The following is a 13,880-nucleotide window of genomic DNA, read 5'->3' on the forward strand; positions in this document are numbered from 1 at the left end:
CTGTATGAAGATATAGACTATCGTCTATTACATCATAGCATAGTGAGGAGTTGACTAGTACTTAGTGTGTAGTATATATTTTCGACTGTAGTATACCATTTCATCTCTCGTAATAGGTTCGAATCAATTGATACCTCAGTTTCTAATATAAATCAAAATTCACATATTATCACTATCTGCACTCATTTCGTAGTATCTCCGAATCTAATTCACATGGCATTTGAGAATCAACCAATATTCTTTCAAGGAGCAGGTATTGATTCACAGATTGCTTGTACACATGCCGATTAGTCCCTCTGGAGAAGATTTAACCCGCTGGTCTTGGCCAGAATCCGGTCCCATCTGATCTTAGTATTTGATGATTTGACGAGTCCTTCTTCTTACCAGGAAAGTGTGTGGAAGGAACACGGTGATGATCCAGACTGCCATCGTTCTGCCCCCGTGCCAAAACCACAATCGAGGCTTCGGCTTCATCGAATTGGAAACGACCCCTTTGGCGAAGTCCGAGGCACTCATGGCACCCACTTTTAGCCTCTCTCCTCGCTGAGTAGTAGCGATGGTGTCTCTGATGGCGCTATATATGGAGCCTAGAGAATGTAACCCGTTAAATGAGGAGCCTCCCATTAGAAGGTTATTATGGCAATTACCTTCTCGAATTTGAAGACTCGGCTGATTCGTGTAGAACGGAGTGTCATTTATTGTTCCTGCAATAACCTGAGTCATTGTTTCAGCGACATCTAAAAAGATTCGGACTTGGGACTTGGTCGGCACTTACAGTAATGACGTGAACGCCAAAAGGCGCCAATTCCACCCGCATTGTCTCGCTCATCATGTTCAACGCAGCTTTACTAGCTGCATAGACACCTAGACAATATTGATTAGACCATTTTCCCTGGTACCTAGAGAGACTTGCCTGTAAAAGGTGTTACAACTTTTCCCCCAATAGAACCAATGTTGATGACCCGGCCTTTGGCCTCAATCAATAGAGGGAGAAACGCTTGTGACACTGCTAGTACAGACAGGACGTTGACCTCAAAAGTCTGCCTGGCATCCGATATGGATATGTCTGACAGGGGGGAGGTGTGCCCTTTCATTAACGCCGTCAGCCTATTGCATCGTGGATGGAGTTAGACAAGAGCTTGCCTCTGCCAGCGTTATTCACCAAAAAATCGAGCCTCCCATTATTTAGTTTGGTGATAGTGCTCACCGCTTCTCGAATTGAAGACTCCGACGTCACGTCGAGAAGCAAAACCTCGCACCCGATGTCTTTCAGATGCTGGATCTTGTTTAAGTCGCGAGCGGTCGCAAACACTTTGACATTGGCCTTTCTAAAGGCTTGGGCCATGGCATCTCCGAGGCCACCCCTACTACAACCAGTAACGAGAGCAGATTGGGACATTGCTAAAGCAGTATTCGAGAAGGGTAGGCGGAAGTATCGGCTTGCGTGGGGTGTTGTATATCACTGGGATCTGTCGTTATCTTTGTGTCGACGTATATACGTAGTTATACCAGGTTTTCGTTGGTCAGCTAGCTGCGCGAATAACCTACACGGCGGGGACAACTGCCACCCCAACATCTGATTTAATTCAAACTAGTCATCTTCGCGCATCCATTGAATATTGATCGATCGCCGTAGAAGGCATAATTTTTTCCAGGGTGCACTGCTCGTTTCGAGTTAGATAAGAGTTCTGCCGTATATGCTCAAACAGGAAACTCCTGCGCGTGTGGCTTTGGGCGGTGAGGTACTATCGACCAGCAACCAGGGAGTTCGCATTTGCAGACGATATCTCCGTCTCACTTAGGGCTTATGAATCTATCTGCCTGGTTTTCACTACTCTATACCCGTACACTGAGACGCAAGATAAAATTTACGCATAGGCATCAGGGTATCCTCACAAAGCAGTTCCAAATTAACATCAGCCGGAGTATTCTAGATCGATAACATAGCGCGCTAGCTTTTTGAAATGCCTCCTCACTCAAGTGTTCTTACTGTCGTTGATTTCATTGATTTCGTGATTTAGAGGCATGGGGTTATTTTGACTGATTGGTCTAATCCAGCCAATTGGCTGATGTCGCTAGTGCCAAGGAGAGTTCGACCATATATGCTCGATCAGGCATTGCTCGCGCGTTCAACTTAAAGCGGACCGAGGCTCTTAAATAGACTTCTGCTTGCTTGAAATGCAGTTCGACCTCACCAATGAGCAGAGACTGGGGGAGCATGGGCCTCTCTACGTTTGGAGTTTGTAGAGATAGATATACTCTGCTACTATCCATGACCTGAAATATCGTCTTCGTTTAATCTCAACCTTGTATGTGGAATACTCCGACTTGGGTACTCGTTTTGATTACATTACTTGGACAGTACAAGAATGGCTGAGAAGAGCAAAGCTGGAAAGCATGAGGAGGGACCAGTAGGTCATCTGTATGTCACCCTACTCGCCGTGAAAGTTACCAGATCCTTGATAGCCAGTCCTAAATAACTTCTTCGTTGTTAAGAGACCGGAAAGTTTCATTGCTAGAATACATCCAATATGCAATGATCACAAGAGCAGAGGAAGAAGCCCGGATGGGCTCAGAGTTGTCTTCCTTTGAGACCAGTCGTTTTGGTTTCCTAAGTCTTCTCTATCCGAAAGGGTCTGATGCAATTCTGCGAGATATTGTTGGGCAATCTGTACAGCAGCCTACCACTTATGTCTCTGATATGGAATGGGCCAACGCATCAAGGGCTCTTCGCAATGCCACCTGGGGAGCCGTCTTCTTCCTCATCACAACCGATATGTTCGGCCCTCTTACCGTCCCGTAAGCATCTGGTCTGAGACTCTAGTTTGGTGGAAATCTACTAAGCAAGCTCAATCACAGATGGGCCATTTCTCAGCTGGGATATGTCCCGGGCGTCGTTTTATATACTGTTTTTGGCGCGGTTGGCGGATAGTAAGCCGACATGAAGCCCCGTCTTGAGGACTAAGATTTTGAAACTGACCGCTTTGTGCCTTGGCAGTACGACACATCAACTTTGGACCATATTTATCCTTTTGGATTCTAGCCGTTATCCGTTGAAGACATACGGAGAGATGGCGTATCGCATCTATGGTCCATGGGCTCGTGGCGTTTGCAATGTCCTTCAAAGTCTCCAGTTGTTCTTCAGTGTCGGTCTCCTGATTCTCAGCAACGGACAAGGAATTTCCCAGCTGTCTTTTGGCAGGTTATGCTTTGTCGTGTGCAATCTAGTATTCACCATTGCTGGATGCTTGGTAGGCCAGGTTCGAAGCATTCAGCGCTTTCAATGGTTGGCAAATATAGCCATATGGTTGAATATTGCCATTCTTTGCATTACGTGAGTTGGAGCTTTTTAGGGCTTGCTTTACCAGAATATATGGGTAATTCTTCAGAAGGACAAGCTGACCATGTCAGAATGGGTGCTGTTGCCAACTCAGCCCCTAATTACGAAGCTGCAGCCGCTCAAAGCCTTGTACAACCGGGTCCAGTCGTCACCAGTGTTGACGTTCCAGAAGGGTCCATATTTCAGGGTCAGATAATTGGTCTACTGCAAGCGATTTACGCCTATGGAGGAGCTATGATGTGAGGATTCCGCTAGTATGATTTTTTTCACCCCACATATGTTGATTTTGTAATAGATACTGCGAGATCATGAATGAGGTATGTCTTGACCGGTTGGAAAGGAAAGGTTTAAGATGTTCACATATGTCTATAGATGAAACGGCCTTGGGACTTTTGGAAATCATTTATTCTTGCCCAGACCTTCATCTTTTGTTTCTACATGTTCTATGGTAAATAAATCACCGATCCAGTATGCAGCCGAGACCTAACTATAGCTTCAAGGTCTATTCGTCTACTCCTACCAAGGGCAATTCACAGTGCTTCTATCGAACCAGGGTATCTCTATTGATTCCTTGCGTACTGCCTCCAATTCTCTTGGAATTGTCTCGTCACTGATCCTGGCATGTCTGTGAGTTTTTCCAAAAATTCTGGATACCTGGGGAACGTGAGAATATTAACCGCCGATTAAAGCTACGGGAACATTGGTATCAAAGTATTCTACAAGTATATAGGTGTTGAATGGCTTCATTTCCCCGATCTCAACACTACCCAGACGGGCAAAATTCTTTTCGCTGGTTTGGTACCTGTGTACTGGAGTCTTGCGTAAGAATTTCTCTCTCTATTTTACCTGACGGCTAATGTTTGAAATACTAATTTTTTCTGTAGATTTGTTATTTGCTCCGCAATTCCTAATCTTACTAACTTCAGCGCCTTGATAGCAGCTGTGTGTGTCTTGCAATTCACTTTTACCTTCCCCCCGATCCTCATGGTGGGTTTAAGCGTCCAGCGAGAAGCTGAAACTCTCCAGCAGCCATTCAATCCACAGGCCGAAAACGCCGCGCCCCCTGCACCGCTTAAGCTTGAACACTTGGTGAAGGCCTACAAGAAACACTGGATTATGAATACTATAAATATTCTCTTCTTTCTTGCTTCATTATCCCTGGCTGGTTTAGGCATATATTCTAGTATTTACTTATTACAAATCACATTCGCTACCAACGACAACATCACATCGTTTACCTGTGTCAGTCCGGTTGGTTAAAATTGGAGGATACAATGACTCAATCAATGCTGTGAAGAAATAAGAGCCTATATTTTCTGTTTTCAGCTTCTTGATGCTCTCTGGATTTTGTTCCAGTGATCTTGCTATGTCATTCAGACGGTCGATTCGTTTTTACTGTCTTTATCATAAGATAGTGACACATGTAGTTAATTATGACATATTCTCAGAGAGATAGCTTATAACAATTAATATACATGTATTTAAATACACGGACCGATCCTGAAACTTTGCATATTGCACTAAAACTTCAAAATTTATATGTATATTCTTCGTAAAAGTGCATAACATATTGGTAGTGAGTAGCAATATTGAATGAATTCCAATCTTTAAATACTACATATGTACATGCAGGTATACTCTCTCTTGAAAACCAATACCCAAGTTTCTCGAAATTTCTAATTCGGATACAGAATCTGAATTATTTCTTGTCACACCAACTAAGCCAATCTTATCAAGTTGTGGGAAAAACAAAGAGTGTTTATTTAGAAAATTTCATATTTCAAAACTCTAAATGTTTGACTAAGTAATCTCCTTCCATTAATTCAATTTTTAGTCATGGCTTGTGAAAAGTATGAAATTCCAATTTTTGTTCAATATCGTCGTTCCATTTTCTACCTGTTTGATGCAGCAAAGTATTCTTCCTCTTTTTCTCGTTTCTCAATTGTCCTGCAAAAATAACGATGAATATATTCGTAGGTTAGATATAACGTTGAATAGATTTGATTTAGCTTCAAAAGGAGAGGCATATAAGCGAGTACATTATCAATCTATACTCCAAGGGACATCCGAATTTCGTATGAAAGGGGCGAGATCGACTATCTCCCCATCCAAATCTCGCTGTTCGAGAGCTGTTCGTCCAAGTCCCAACGAAGCCCATATATTGTCGTCCTGATACCGAATGTCATAATGCTCGAAGCGAGGCACACTTAACGTTTTCAGCATATGAAGCAAACTTCCAGGCCAAAGATAAACGCGGCCTTCCTCTTTACTGTTCTTATACCATGAATGACAATTCTCAGCCCAGACAGAGTATTGTCGATGCCATAAGTCTAGATGGGCATTGAATTGGGCTGTCGGAAACTGCCTCACCTCCAGCGCCTTAATCCGATCTTCTTGCATTTTCTTGCAGCACTTTAACGCGTATTCAACTTGGATTTCGTGCTGGAAATATGAGACTTAGCAAACGCAAAGTATCACCAACATTGCTGAGCATATGTGCACTCACCGAAGGAAGAACACATCCTTGAGCCCAATTTCCCGTAGGCCCGTTTATAACAAAGTAATTCGGGAATTTCGGTGCCGTAAGGCTCAAATAAATATTAGGCTCCTATAGAAGTGAAGTGAGTAAATCGAAGTAGAACTTCCCGATTAAAAGAATGATTATTTGAACGTTCTGCTGAAAGGTCATATACCTCGGCCCATGCCTCCTGCATGCTAAGCCCGTCGATACCTGTGATATTACTGCTCCAATGTCAGTGATTAAGCTGGACCGGTCCTTGTTTGGAGAAGTTGCAGCTCACAAATGCGGGATGTAAGACACATCAAAGCCAGTGGCACAGACGATCAGATCAAATTCGAATGTCTTTCCACTGATCGAAACAAGACCTTTCTCTGTTAGGCTCTGCACTCCATCGTATTCAAAATGGATATCTATGAAATTCCCTGTCAGTTGATGGTCAGATTCTGTATATGCGCAGGGTAGACTCACGGTCCTCTCTAAATGTTTCCAAGAATCCATTTCCAGGCTAAGTTATATCGACATTTAGTTACCATTCTGCGCTGAGAACGCCAGGTAATTCTTACAGTGAGCCTTCGACATCCAGGAGAAAATTCTGGGATAATTTTCTTTTTCAATTCTTCGTTACCAGGGCCGAGCCGTTTCTCCATAATGCCTCGCATAACCTGCTTTGCGTATTGGCTGTGCGGCGAGTCCCTAAGAAATATAGGGAATGCCTTGTCAAGTCTAGTTTCTAGCTTTTTACGGTATAGTAGATAAGCATCAGGATCGGATTCGAATTTAGCCCTTTCAGAATCGGTAAAGACGAATTCGTGGGTTGGTAAATCATCGGAAGACTCGGAACTGGCCTCACGAGCATCGTATCCCCATGGGGGTGAGATCCATGTAGGGCTTCGACCAAAGATATGAACGCTTTTTGATCCTATCAGTAACACGGTTAGCTAGTTTTAACGCTCGCATAGAGGATAACTCAACCTTGTGCAAGCTCAGGGAGAAGTTGTATCGCACTGGATCCGATTCCAATCAAAGCCACACGTTGATCTTTCCAGGATGTTGATGGATCCCAATTGGCACTATGCACAAGCGTGCCTTTGAAAGATTCTAATCCTTCGACCTCTGGCCCTAAATATCATTTGTCAGATAACATCACTCGAGATATATTGAGAACGTCTTTTATACATTTCCATTTATTGACCACACCTGTCCCGTTGATCAGGACATCACAATGGTCGTATGATATTCCACAGTCATCTTCAATTTGAATCGTCCCTTAGTTAAGTTAGTGGCATACCACATACAGAGAGGAAATGAGTGGTACATTGCCCCTGGTCTTCTGACCAAACTGCTGAAACAACTCTCTTATTCAGACGGATATATTTCTCTAAATCATACTTTGCGCAAAAGTCAAGCATGTATTGCTGAATCTCATCGGAGCTTGCATAGAACCTCTCCCATTTGGGATTAGGCTCGAATGAGAAAGAGTAAATAGGGGACGGAACATCGCAGGCACAACCTAGCCGAAATTTCGTTAACAACTCCACCTGCGAGGCTGAAATGTTATTCGACTTACCTGGATATCTGTTCTCCCACCAAGTGCCGCCGATTACGGGGTTTCTGCAGAAGTTCTTATTTAGTATAATTATTGCACCATTGATGGTACCTGAGATGATATATTCAGGGTATCTTACTTTTCATAGCATATAAATTCATAGTTCGTAAGTAATCTCTCGGCTTTATATGCAGTCAAAAGTCCCGACACTCCAGCTCCAACGTGAATGATTCTTATTCTTCGGGGACTTGAGTGAATTTGATCAAGTAACTCGTAGGTTGAATTTGAGTTTTTTGCTGCTCTATTTTCAGTTGGAAGATGAAGCCCCCCATTAACGTCACTATTCTGCTCCGTCATGATGGTCGAGTTATTCGATTGTGTTCTACCCGGCACGAGGACTTGATGGTTGAATGCATGAAACAGAAAGTTCTCTTTACTGAATTCAAGGAGTTAAATAAATATTTCAATGCTAATAGCCAGTGACCAAAATGTTTATTTCATACGGTATCTGTGTACCAATCAATTTCCGAGTGCCCGAAACCAATGGAATATCGAGCTGTGAGCGCGCGCACCAGTTGCCTGTTGCAGCTAGTGTTACCCTTCATCGAATCGGGTTATGACAGACGAAGAAAGCATTATAAAATAATATGCGTGCCGAAGGGGGATTCCTCTCATGCATAGTTTGGCTAACTATTACGCACGACAAATTTGGAACCTCCAGTCTATCTCCCAGTGGAAAAATTTACCGGTTGAAAAAGCTATGGATCTCTAGGTTATGAAAATTGAGCTTGTTGGGTAAAGCATAATTAATTGTAACTCTGGAGAATTTCATTCTAATCATTTTCGATGTCATTCACATCAAAATTTTCCGGCACGATTAGGAGATTAAAAATACCTCCTTCTGGGTTAGGATTAGGGCTTGGATTACACAGGATTGTCAAACTTTTAAGCACCATACCAAAAAGGGCGCAACCCTTAGTAAGGATTTCTAGTATCATAGTCGCATATTTTTTCTGACAAGGATTGACTGCCAGTGAGTATCTTAATAATGGTACCTACACCGGACTTTGGAGCTGCTCAATTTTTAAACTGGCAAATTAAGATTGGACGAGGACGAATGTAATCCAAATAAACCCCAAACTCTGTTCCCTTGGAGACTTCCACTATTATTTTAATGTTAGTGTCCTTGTCCTCGTGCAAAGCCTTCAGGCCCTTCTGCTCGACGTCCTCCATCTTAATGACGCTTGTGATCATGCTTTGTGGCTGGAGAGCTCCTGTAATTCCAAATCAGACGTGAAGGTCAACGGTTGGAAGGAGTTATGACAAGCGTACCTGATGCGATGCTGTCGATAACCTCTTGAAAATCCCCCTGGGAATATGTTCGAGATCCGACATAGCTGATCTCGTTCCTCATTAATATGGTTGGATGAACGAGGGCCTGCTTCCCCCAGACCGCGATATTGACGATAGATGCACGAGGCCTGCAAACTGCAACAGCTGTATCTAGGCCACTTTGTACGCCTGCAGTGTCGAAAACAGCTTGGACACCTTCACCACCGGTCAACCCTGTACAAGTACCGACGACATCATCCTCCAGTGGACTCAGCACACGAGCTGCTCCAAAGTCGGTGGCAAGTTTCCTGCGTAGTTTCACCGGTTCAGATACGAAAACGTTTTTGACACCTCGTGCTCTCAGCACTTGAACAACTGCCAGACCGATAGGACCAGCACCAATTACCAGCACTGAGTCTGTCCGGTCGAGATGCGAAAGTTTTACGGCGTGCCATGCGACAGCTAAAGGCTCCACGAGAGCTTACTTATTGCTTAGAAACCTTTCAATATAAAAAGGAAAATATGCCTCTTACCCCCAACTTGTAAGGAAACGTGACTTGGAATTTTAAACAATGCCCAGCGTGGGAGTACTATATACTCTGCGAGCCCTCCTCCCCAGCCTGCACTATCTATCAGCAAAATGAAACTTATTCAGTTACCGTGTATGCACGGCTTTGCAAATTTTACCACTCAAACCAATAAACCCGGAGTTGGGACAACAGTTAATTAGTCCACGTTGGCATGAATTGCAGACCCGATCGAAGATGATCGTTTGCACCGTCACTTTGTCCCCAATTTGTAAATCGTGTACATCCTTTCCTAGCTCTGTAACCACGCCGCTGAATTCGTGTCCAATAACGACTGGACATTGTTCACCCGTCACTTTATGTGGAGCACTGGGTATCATGAAAGGGCCTTCAAGATACTCGTGAAGATCTTTCTCGTTTGTCAGACACAAAAATTATTAATCTCACCACGCGGAAGCATTTAATCCTACCCGTACCACATAGCCCTGTAAAGCTTGGTTTGATCTAACTAAGATTCAGTTATATCTCATTGTTTCCATAAATGCAGCTGGCGGCTTGTGGATTTCGTTTAGTTCATATTGTTCGCTCACCTTAACCTGCTCATTATTACAAATTTCTGGCACGGGTATTCTGTCTAGGCGAATGTCCCTCTTTCCATGAAAACGCACGGCGCGCATTGTTTCTGTTGCCTCGTCCATATTGTGGGTCCTACTGATTATGGTGATGATGATTGATTGCCACTCAAATTCGCCTAGAATGATAAAGATGTAGAAAAAGTTTGACTTGGATCCCTGAAGCTGTGTCTTTGATAAGCCGACGTGATGTCAAGCTAACCTTAGGGTCGGTGCTTTATAAGATGGCCTGCGTAGCCCAATTTGAAGCTCTCGTAATTGATTTATATCTCAATCCGATGAAATGCGGCGAACTTGAGCGTCAAGCACATACGTGCAGATCGCGCTAGTTACCCTTTTTCAAATATCAACTACCCACATACGTTATACCTCTAGCATTGTAACAAAACATATGGTCGCTTGGGCAAAGAATTGAGCGCGCACCACCTTCCTATTTAGTAAGCAGTTCTTCTAGCAATGCTTTGCTCTCAATACATATTATTGAATCGCATAAACCATGCACTAAGTTGTGTGCTGAGCATCGGGTTGATGTATCACTAAATTTATTACTACGCCGTACAATAAAACAGGATCGACGTAAGCCATATTACAGTGAATTATTGATATCCTGAGCCTTGGTATTAGCCGTTAGAGCGTAAAGTCGACGATATGATAGACATTATATTGCTCTTCGAAAGCCACAAAAGTTAATTTTTAATGATAGGATCTGGGTCGATAGAAATATGACAAGATGTTCTCGTGAAGAGCACGATCTTAACTGGTGTTTACAAGCGGGTTTAGCAGCGAACACATCCCAGGACCTACATGATTGGGGGCTTCAAAAAGACTCCTGTTTCTTTTGAAATAACATTGAAATGTTGGGGGAAAATCAATTCGGAATGCTAGCAAACATATATTGTACGTTGAAATTCTGAGTATGTTCTTGAGCATTCTGGGACGATTTCAATGTCAATAGGATGGCGCGCACCCGGTCATGCAGTATAAGAGGTATTGAAGAGCTCAAATCAAAAGGTGCCTATTGGAATTATATCCTTGGCCTTATTTCATTTAGGTATTTAAAGGAAGCATGAGACTGGTCTTCACTACTGCTTACGATCATCACCCATACATTTGTCCCCGCTTTTCCCGCAAGCAGGAGGGGGAATATGGTGCAGAACTCGATGGATTCCCCATATGGTTGATAAAAATCTATCTTACAGGCAGAAGTCTAGAAGGACCAGATAGGCCGCTTAGCGGCAAACTGTGCTGGGATAGATCTATCTTCTCTGAACACCACAGCTTGGCATATGCGCAAAGGTTGCCATTTTCGGGGCTGGAGAAAGAACTCAAAGAAGTTTCTTCGCCATTCTGTATCAAGTCCATTTCATCTCGGCAAGCTCTAGACCCTGCTGAGATATTAGAGTTGGGTTCTTTCTCCGAAATTGCGGGGTAAATAACGACGAGTGCTGGGAATTGCTTATTCCGAGCCAAGTCAGTCTTTGCTTCACCGTGATAGAGGATGAGTGAGGCCAAGCTTCGACTCTGCTTCGTGACTTACTAATTAGTAGCTCTTTCGTTCCTGGTCAAAGTTAAAAGCCGCCAGGATCCGAAGGAAAGCGTTAAACGACAAACGAGATACGAGATACGCAAAGCTCGTTTGGTGGCCCAAAGCGGCGAACAGACCGGGTTTTCCCAGACGACCCGCCGTAATAGGAAAGAAAAGGCGTTCCTCGTTTAGCTACATACCCGGTACTCCGCATTTTAGCGTTTGGAGTTGTTCGCTTCTAACATTCGAACACGATTACGGCTCGCGAGTCAAGTGACAAATGGACTCCGAGTGGGACACGCCGATGTAGCACTAGGGCGTGATTTTTCCAATCATAATGATAGCAGCTAAGCTTCGACTTTCCCCCCGGCTGGGCCTTCTGATTCCAGAGTTTAGCGACACCAGGGCTAGACTAGATTATCTCTGCGGAGTACGGAATAGGTAGGATGAATCGATCTGTGAAAGCTGCTCAGTGGACAGTGGAATACACTCAAGCTAGACCTTCGTTCTGTATCGAGGATTGGATACTCTGCAATACTTTCAAGCTGTTCTGGAGCTGGGATTCATTGATTTCATTCTGTATAGTGTACCAAAAATTCCAAAAATGGTCAGATCTACCAAGTGCGACCATTTCCCAGTCTCGATTCGTTCTTGTTATCGCCATTGTGTTCTAATCATCACTCTCTACCTCACAATATCCAGGAAGCCAACGAAGCGCGGTTGCGCTGAAACTGCATCAAAATGACCTTGGCTGGCCGATCTAGTCGAGGATGTACAACCTGTCGGACAAAGAAGAAGAAGGTACCTTTCTATTCTCGTGGCTGGAACTAATGAACAGTCTGACTCCAATCGCAGTGTGACCAGAAGCTCCCTTCGTGCGGTCTCTGCCTCAGAACAGGCAGTGTTTGTCCTGGATATCGCGACCCTCTCTCCCTCGCCTTCCGTGATCAGAGAGAAAAAGTTATCACCAAAGCGAAAACAATGTATAGTCATCCGAGGTCGAAACGCGTGACTAAGCCTAGGACAACGTTAATAAATGAGCCAACGGAGAAGCGTCTGGAAAGGCCCTGTGTCGAGACCGATTTCAATAGTAACGCTGCCCTATCCTATACTGCCATGGCCTCTAGTCTCATAGCAGCTTTGCCTTTTCCTTTGGAGGAACAAGCGACGTGCTTCTTCTTTCACCATTACATTATCATGGATGAGGATTACTTGAAAGGTTACATGTCATATCTGCCAACGATGTTTGTCGACATCCCACCAAACCCAGCTCTTTACGCCGCAGTGATAGCGGTGGGAAGCGCTGGAATTGCAAATTTCAAGAGGAGCAGCGATCTAATGGTAACAACAAGTGACCGCTACTCAACGGCCCTGAGCCTCACCCACAAATTATTGGCCGATCTGCCTAAATGCTGGAGATATTCGACCGCTGTAGCAGTGCTGTTGCTGGCTATGTATGAAGTAAGCAGCAAAACTGTCCATAAAATAGGCTTACGACGATAAGCTGACTCACCTATAGACTGCAACGTGCGTTTCACCTAGATCGATGCTGGCCTGGAGAAGCCACGTCAGTGGAGCTGCCACCTTTCTCCGGATGGAGAAAGAAGACTGGTGTCAAGGAGTCGGGATTGAATTGCTTTATGATATCTGTGAAAAGCTCGTAGGATCTTCAAGGCAACCATCATGTCATGTTTCTAAAATTCGTACAGATCCTCAAATGTCTCCAGCACCGCGAAGATATACCTCCTGACATAGTCCACCTAATCGACCAGGTGCAAAACAACGACTCAAGCCCAAAGCTCTCACTCCAAACCATTGCAATGCGGCTGTGCTCACTGCGGGCATCAACTAGTCGGCAAACATTCCCTGATGCAAGGGCCATCATTTATGAGGCATGGAAGGTTGACGGGGAACTAGCACACTGGGCGAGATGCCTTCCAGTAGAATATAGCTACCACCGTATATGCAACAATCATTGCTCGGCACAGATACCGTCCGAGGATCATACTTACCCGTGTATTCTAGTTGCAAATCTATGGAATAAGTATCGTTGTCTTCGCATACTCGCTAACGAGATAATTCTCGAACAATTCTCCATAGGCGAATGGGTCTACGATGAGAAACAACGACATATGTCTGAATATCTCCTGGATTTGTTCGCGAACCAGATTTGCTCCGCCGCATCGCCGTACCTCTCTGATAATAAGTCTCCGAGTCAGTCCGGGGCCCTCGGTACTCTCTTACTCTGGCCACTATATCTCGTCGCTACCAACTGGGCTGCCTCGCTACCAATACGGGACTGGGCCATTTCAAAGTTGAATGAGATTGGTGAGTCTAAGGGTATTTTGCAGGCATTGTCGATAGCCAACCTTTTACGAAAGCAATGGGACATCACAATATGGGAACAAAAACTTCCTATCTTAAGCGCAGATTTAGACGATCATTGGTGAGTGCTTC

The 13,880-nt window shown here is 44.2% G+C and overlaps 5 protein-coding genes across 5 annotated transcripts; 2 read left to right on the forward strand and 3 right to left on the reverse strand.

The window, feature by feature from the left end:
• Positions 1–348: 348 nt before the first annotated feature.
• Positions 349–1,399, reverse strand: BGW36DRAFT_299432 (uncharacterized protein; the record flags this gene model as incomplete). The annotated part of the gene is given in 5 exon segments (XM_046211533.1): positions 349–587; positions 648–714; positions 776–913; positions 933–1,107; positions 1,134–1,399. 5 exon segments carry the CDS (start codon positions 1,397–1,399, stop codon positions 349–351), a joined length of 885 nt encoding a protein of 294 aa, XP_046070474.1.
• Positions 1,400–2,369: 970 nt separating this feature from the next.
• Positions 2,370–4,600, forward strand: BGW36DRAFT_462935 (transmembrane amino acid transporter protein-domain-containing protein; the record flags this gene model as incomplete). The annotated part of the gene is made up of 10 exons (XM_046222187.1): positions 2,370–2,422; positions 2,497–2,799; positions 2,860–2,931; positions 2,999–3,334; positions 3,412–3,579; positions 3,636–3,657; positions 3,713–3,788; positions 3,841–3,967; positions 4,030–4,161; positions 4,225–4,600. 10 exons carry the CDS (start codon positions 2,370–2,372, stop codon positions 4,598–4,600), a joined length of 1,665 nt encoding a protein of 554 aa, XP_046070475.1.
• A 783-nt stretch (positions 4,601–5,383) lies between these two features.
• BGW36DRAFT_429212 (uncharacterized protein) lies at positions 5,384–7,764 on the reverse strand (the record flags this gene model as incomplete). Its single annotated transcript, XM_046220655.1, has 11 exons — positions 5,384–5,782; positions 5,847–5,948; positions 6,034–6,082; positions 6,142–6,271; positions 6,330–6,366; positions 6,425–6,780; positions 6,834–6,980; positions 7,038–7,127; positions 7,177–7,371; positions 7,429–7,472; positions 7,547–7,764. 11 exons carry the CDS (start codon positions 7,762–7,764, stop codon positions 5,384–5,386), a joined length of 1,767 nt encoding a protein of 588 aa, XP_046070476.1.
• A 720-nt stretch (positions 7,765–8,484) lies between these two features.
• On the reverse strand, positions 8,485–9,943 carry BGW36DRAFT_298978 (chaperonin 10-like protein; the record flags this gene model as incomplete). The annotated part of the gene is made up of 6 exons (XM_046211489.1): positions 8,485–8,681; positions 8,740–9,219; positions 9,273–9,359; positions 9,430–9,675; positions 9,737–9,770; positions 9,857–9,943. 6 exons carry the CDS (start codon positions 9,941–9,943, stop codon positions 8,485–8,487), a joined length of 1,131 nt encoding a protein of 376 aa, XP_046070477.1.
• A 2,221-nt stretch (positions 9,944–12,164) lies between these two features.
• On the forward strand, positions 12,165–13,873 carry BGW36DRAFT_429214 (uncharacterized protein; the record flags this gene model as incomplete). The annotated part of the gene is made up of 4 exons (XM_046220656.1): positions 12,165–12,224; positions 12,279–12,884; positions 12,943–13,083; positions 13,133–13,873. The coding sequence occupies 4 exons, from the start codon at positions 12,165–12,167 to the stop codon at positions 13,871–13,873; spliced, it is 1,548 nt and encodes a 515-aa protein (XP_046070478.1).
• Between the last annotated feature and the right edge of the window lie 7 nt (positions 13,874–13,880).

This window comes from Talaromyces proteolyticus (genome assembly GCF_021365285.1).
Source record: "Talaromyces proteolyticus strain PMI_201 chromosome Unknown BGW36scaffold_8, whole genome shotgun sequence".
Classification (NCBI taxonomy): domain Eukaryota; kingdom Fungi; phylum Ascomycota; class Eurotiomycetes; order Eurotiales; family Trichocomaceae; genus Talaromyces; species Talaromyces proteolyticus.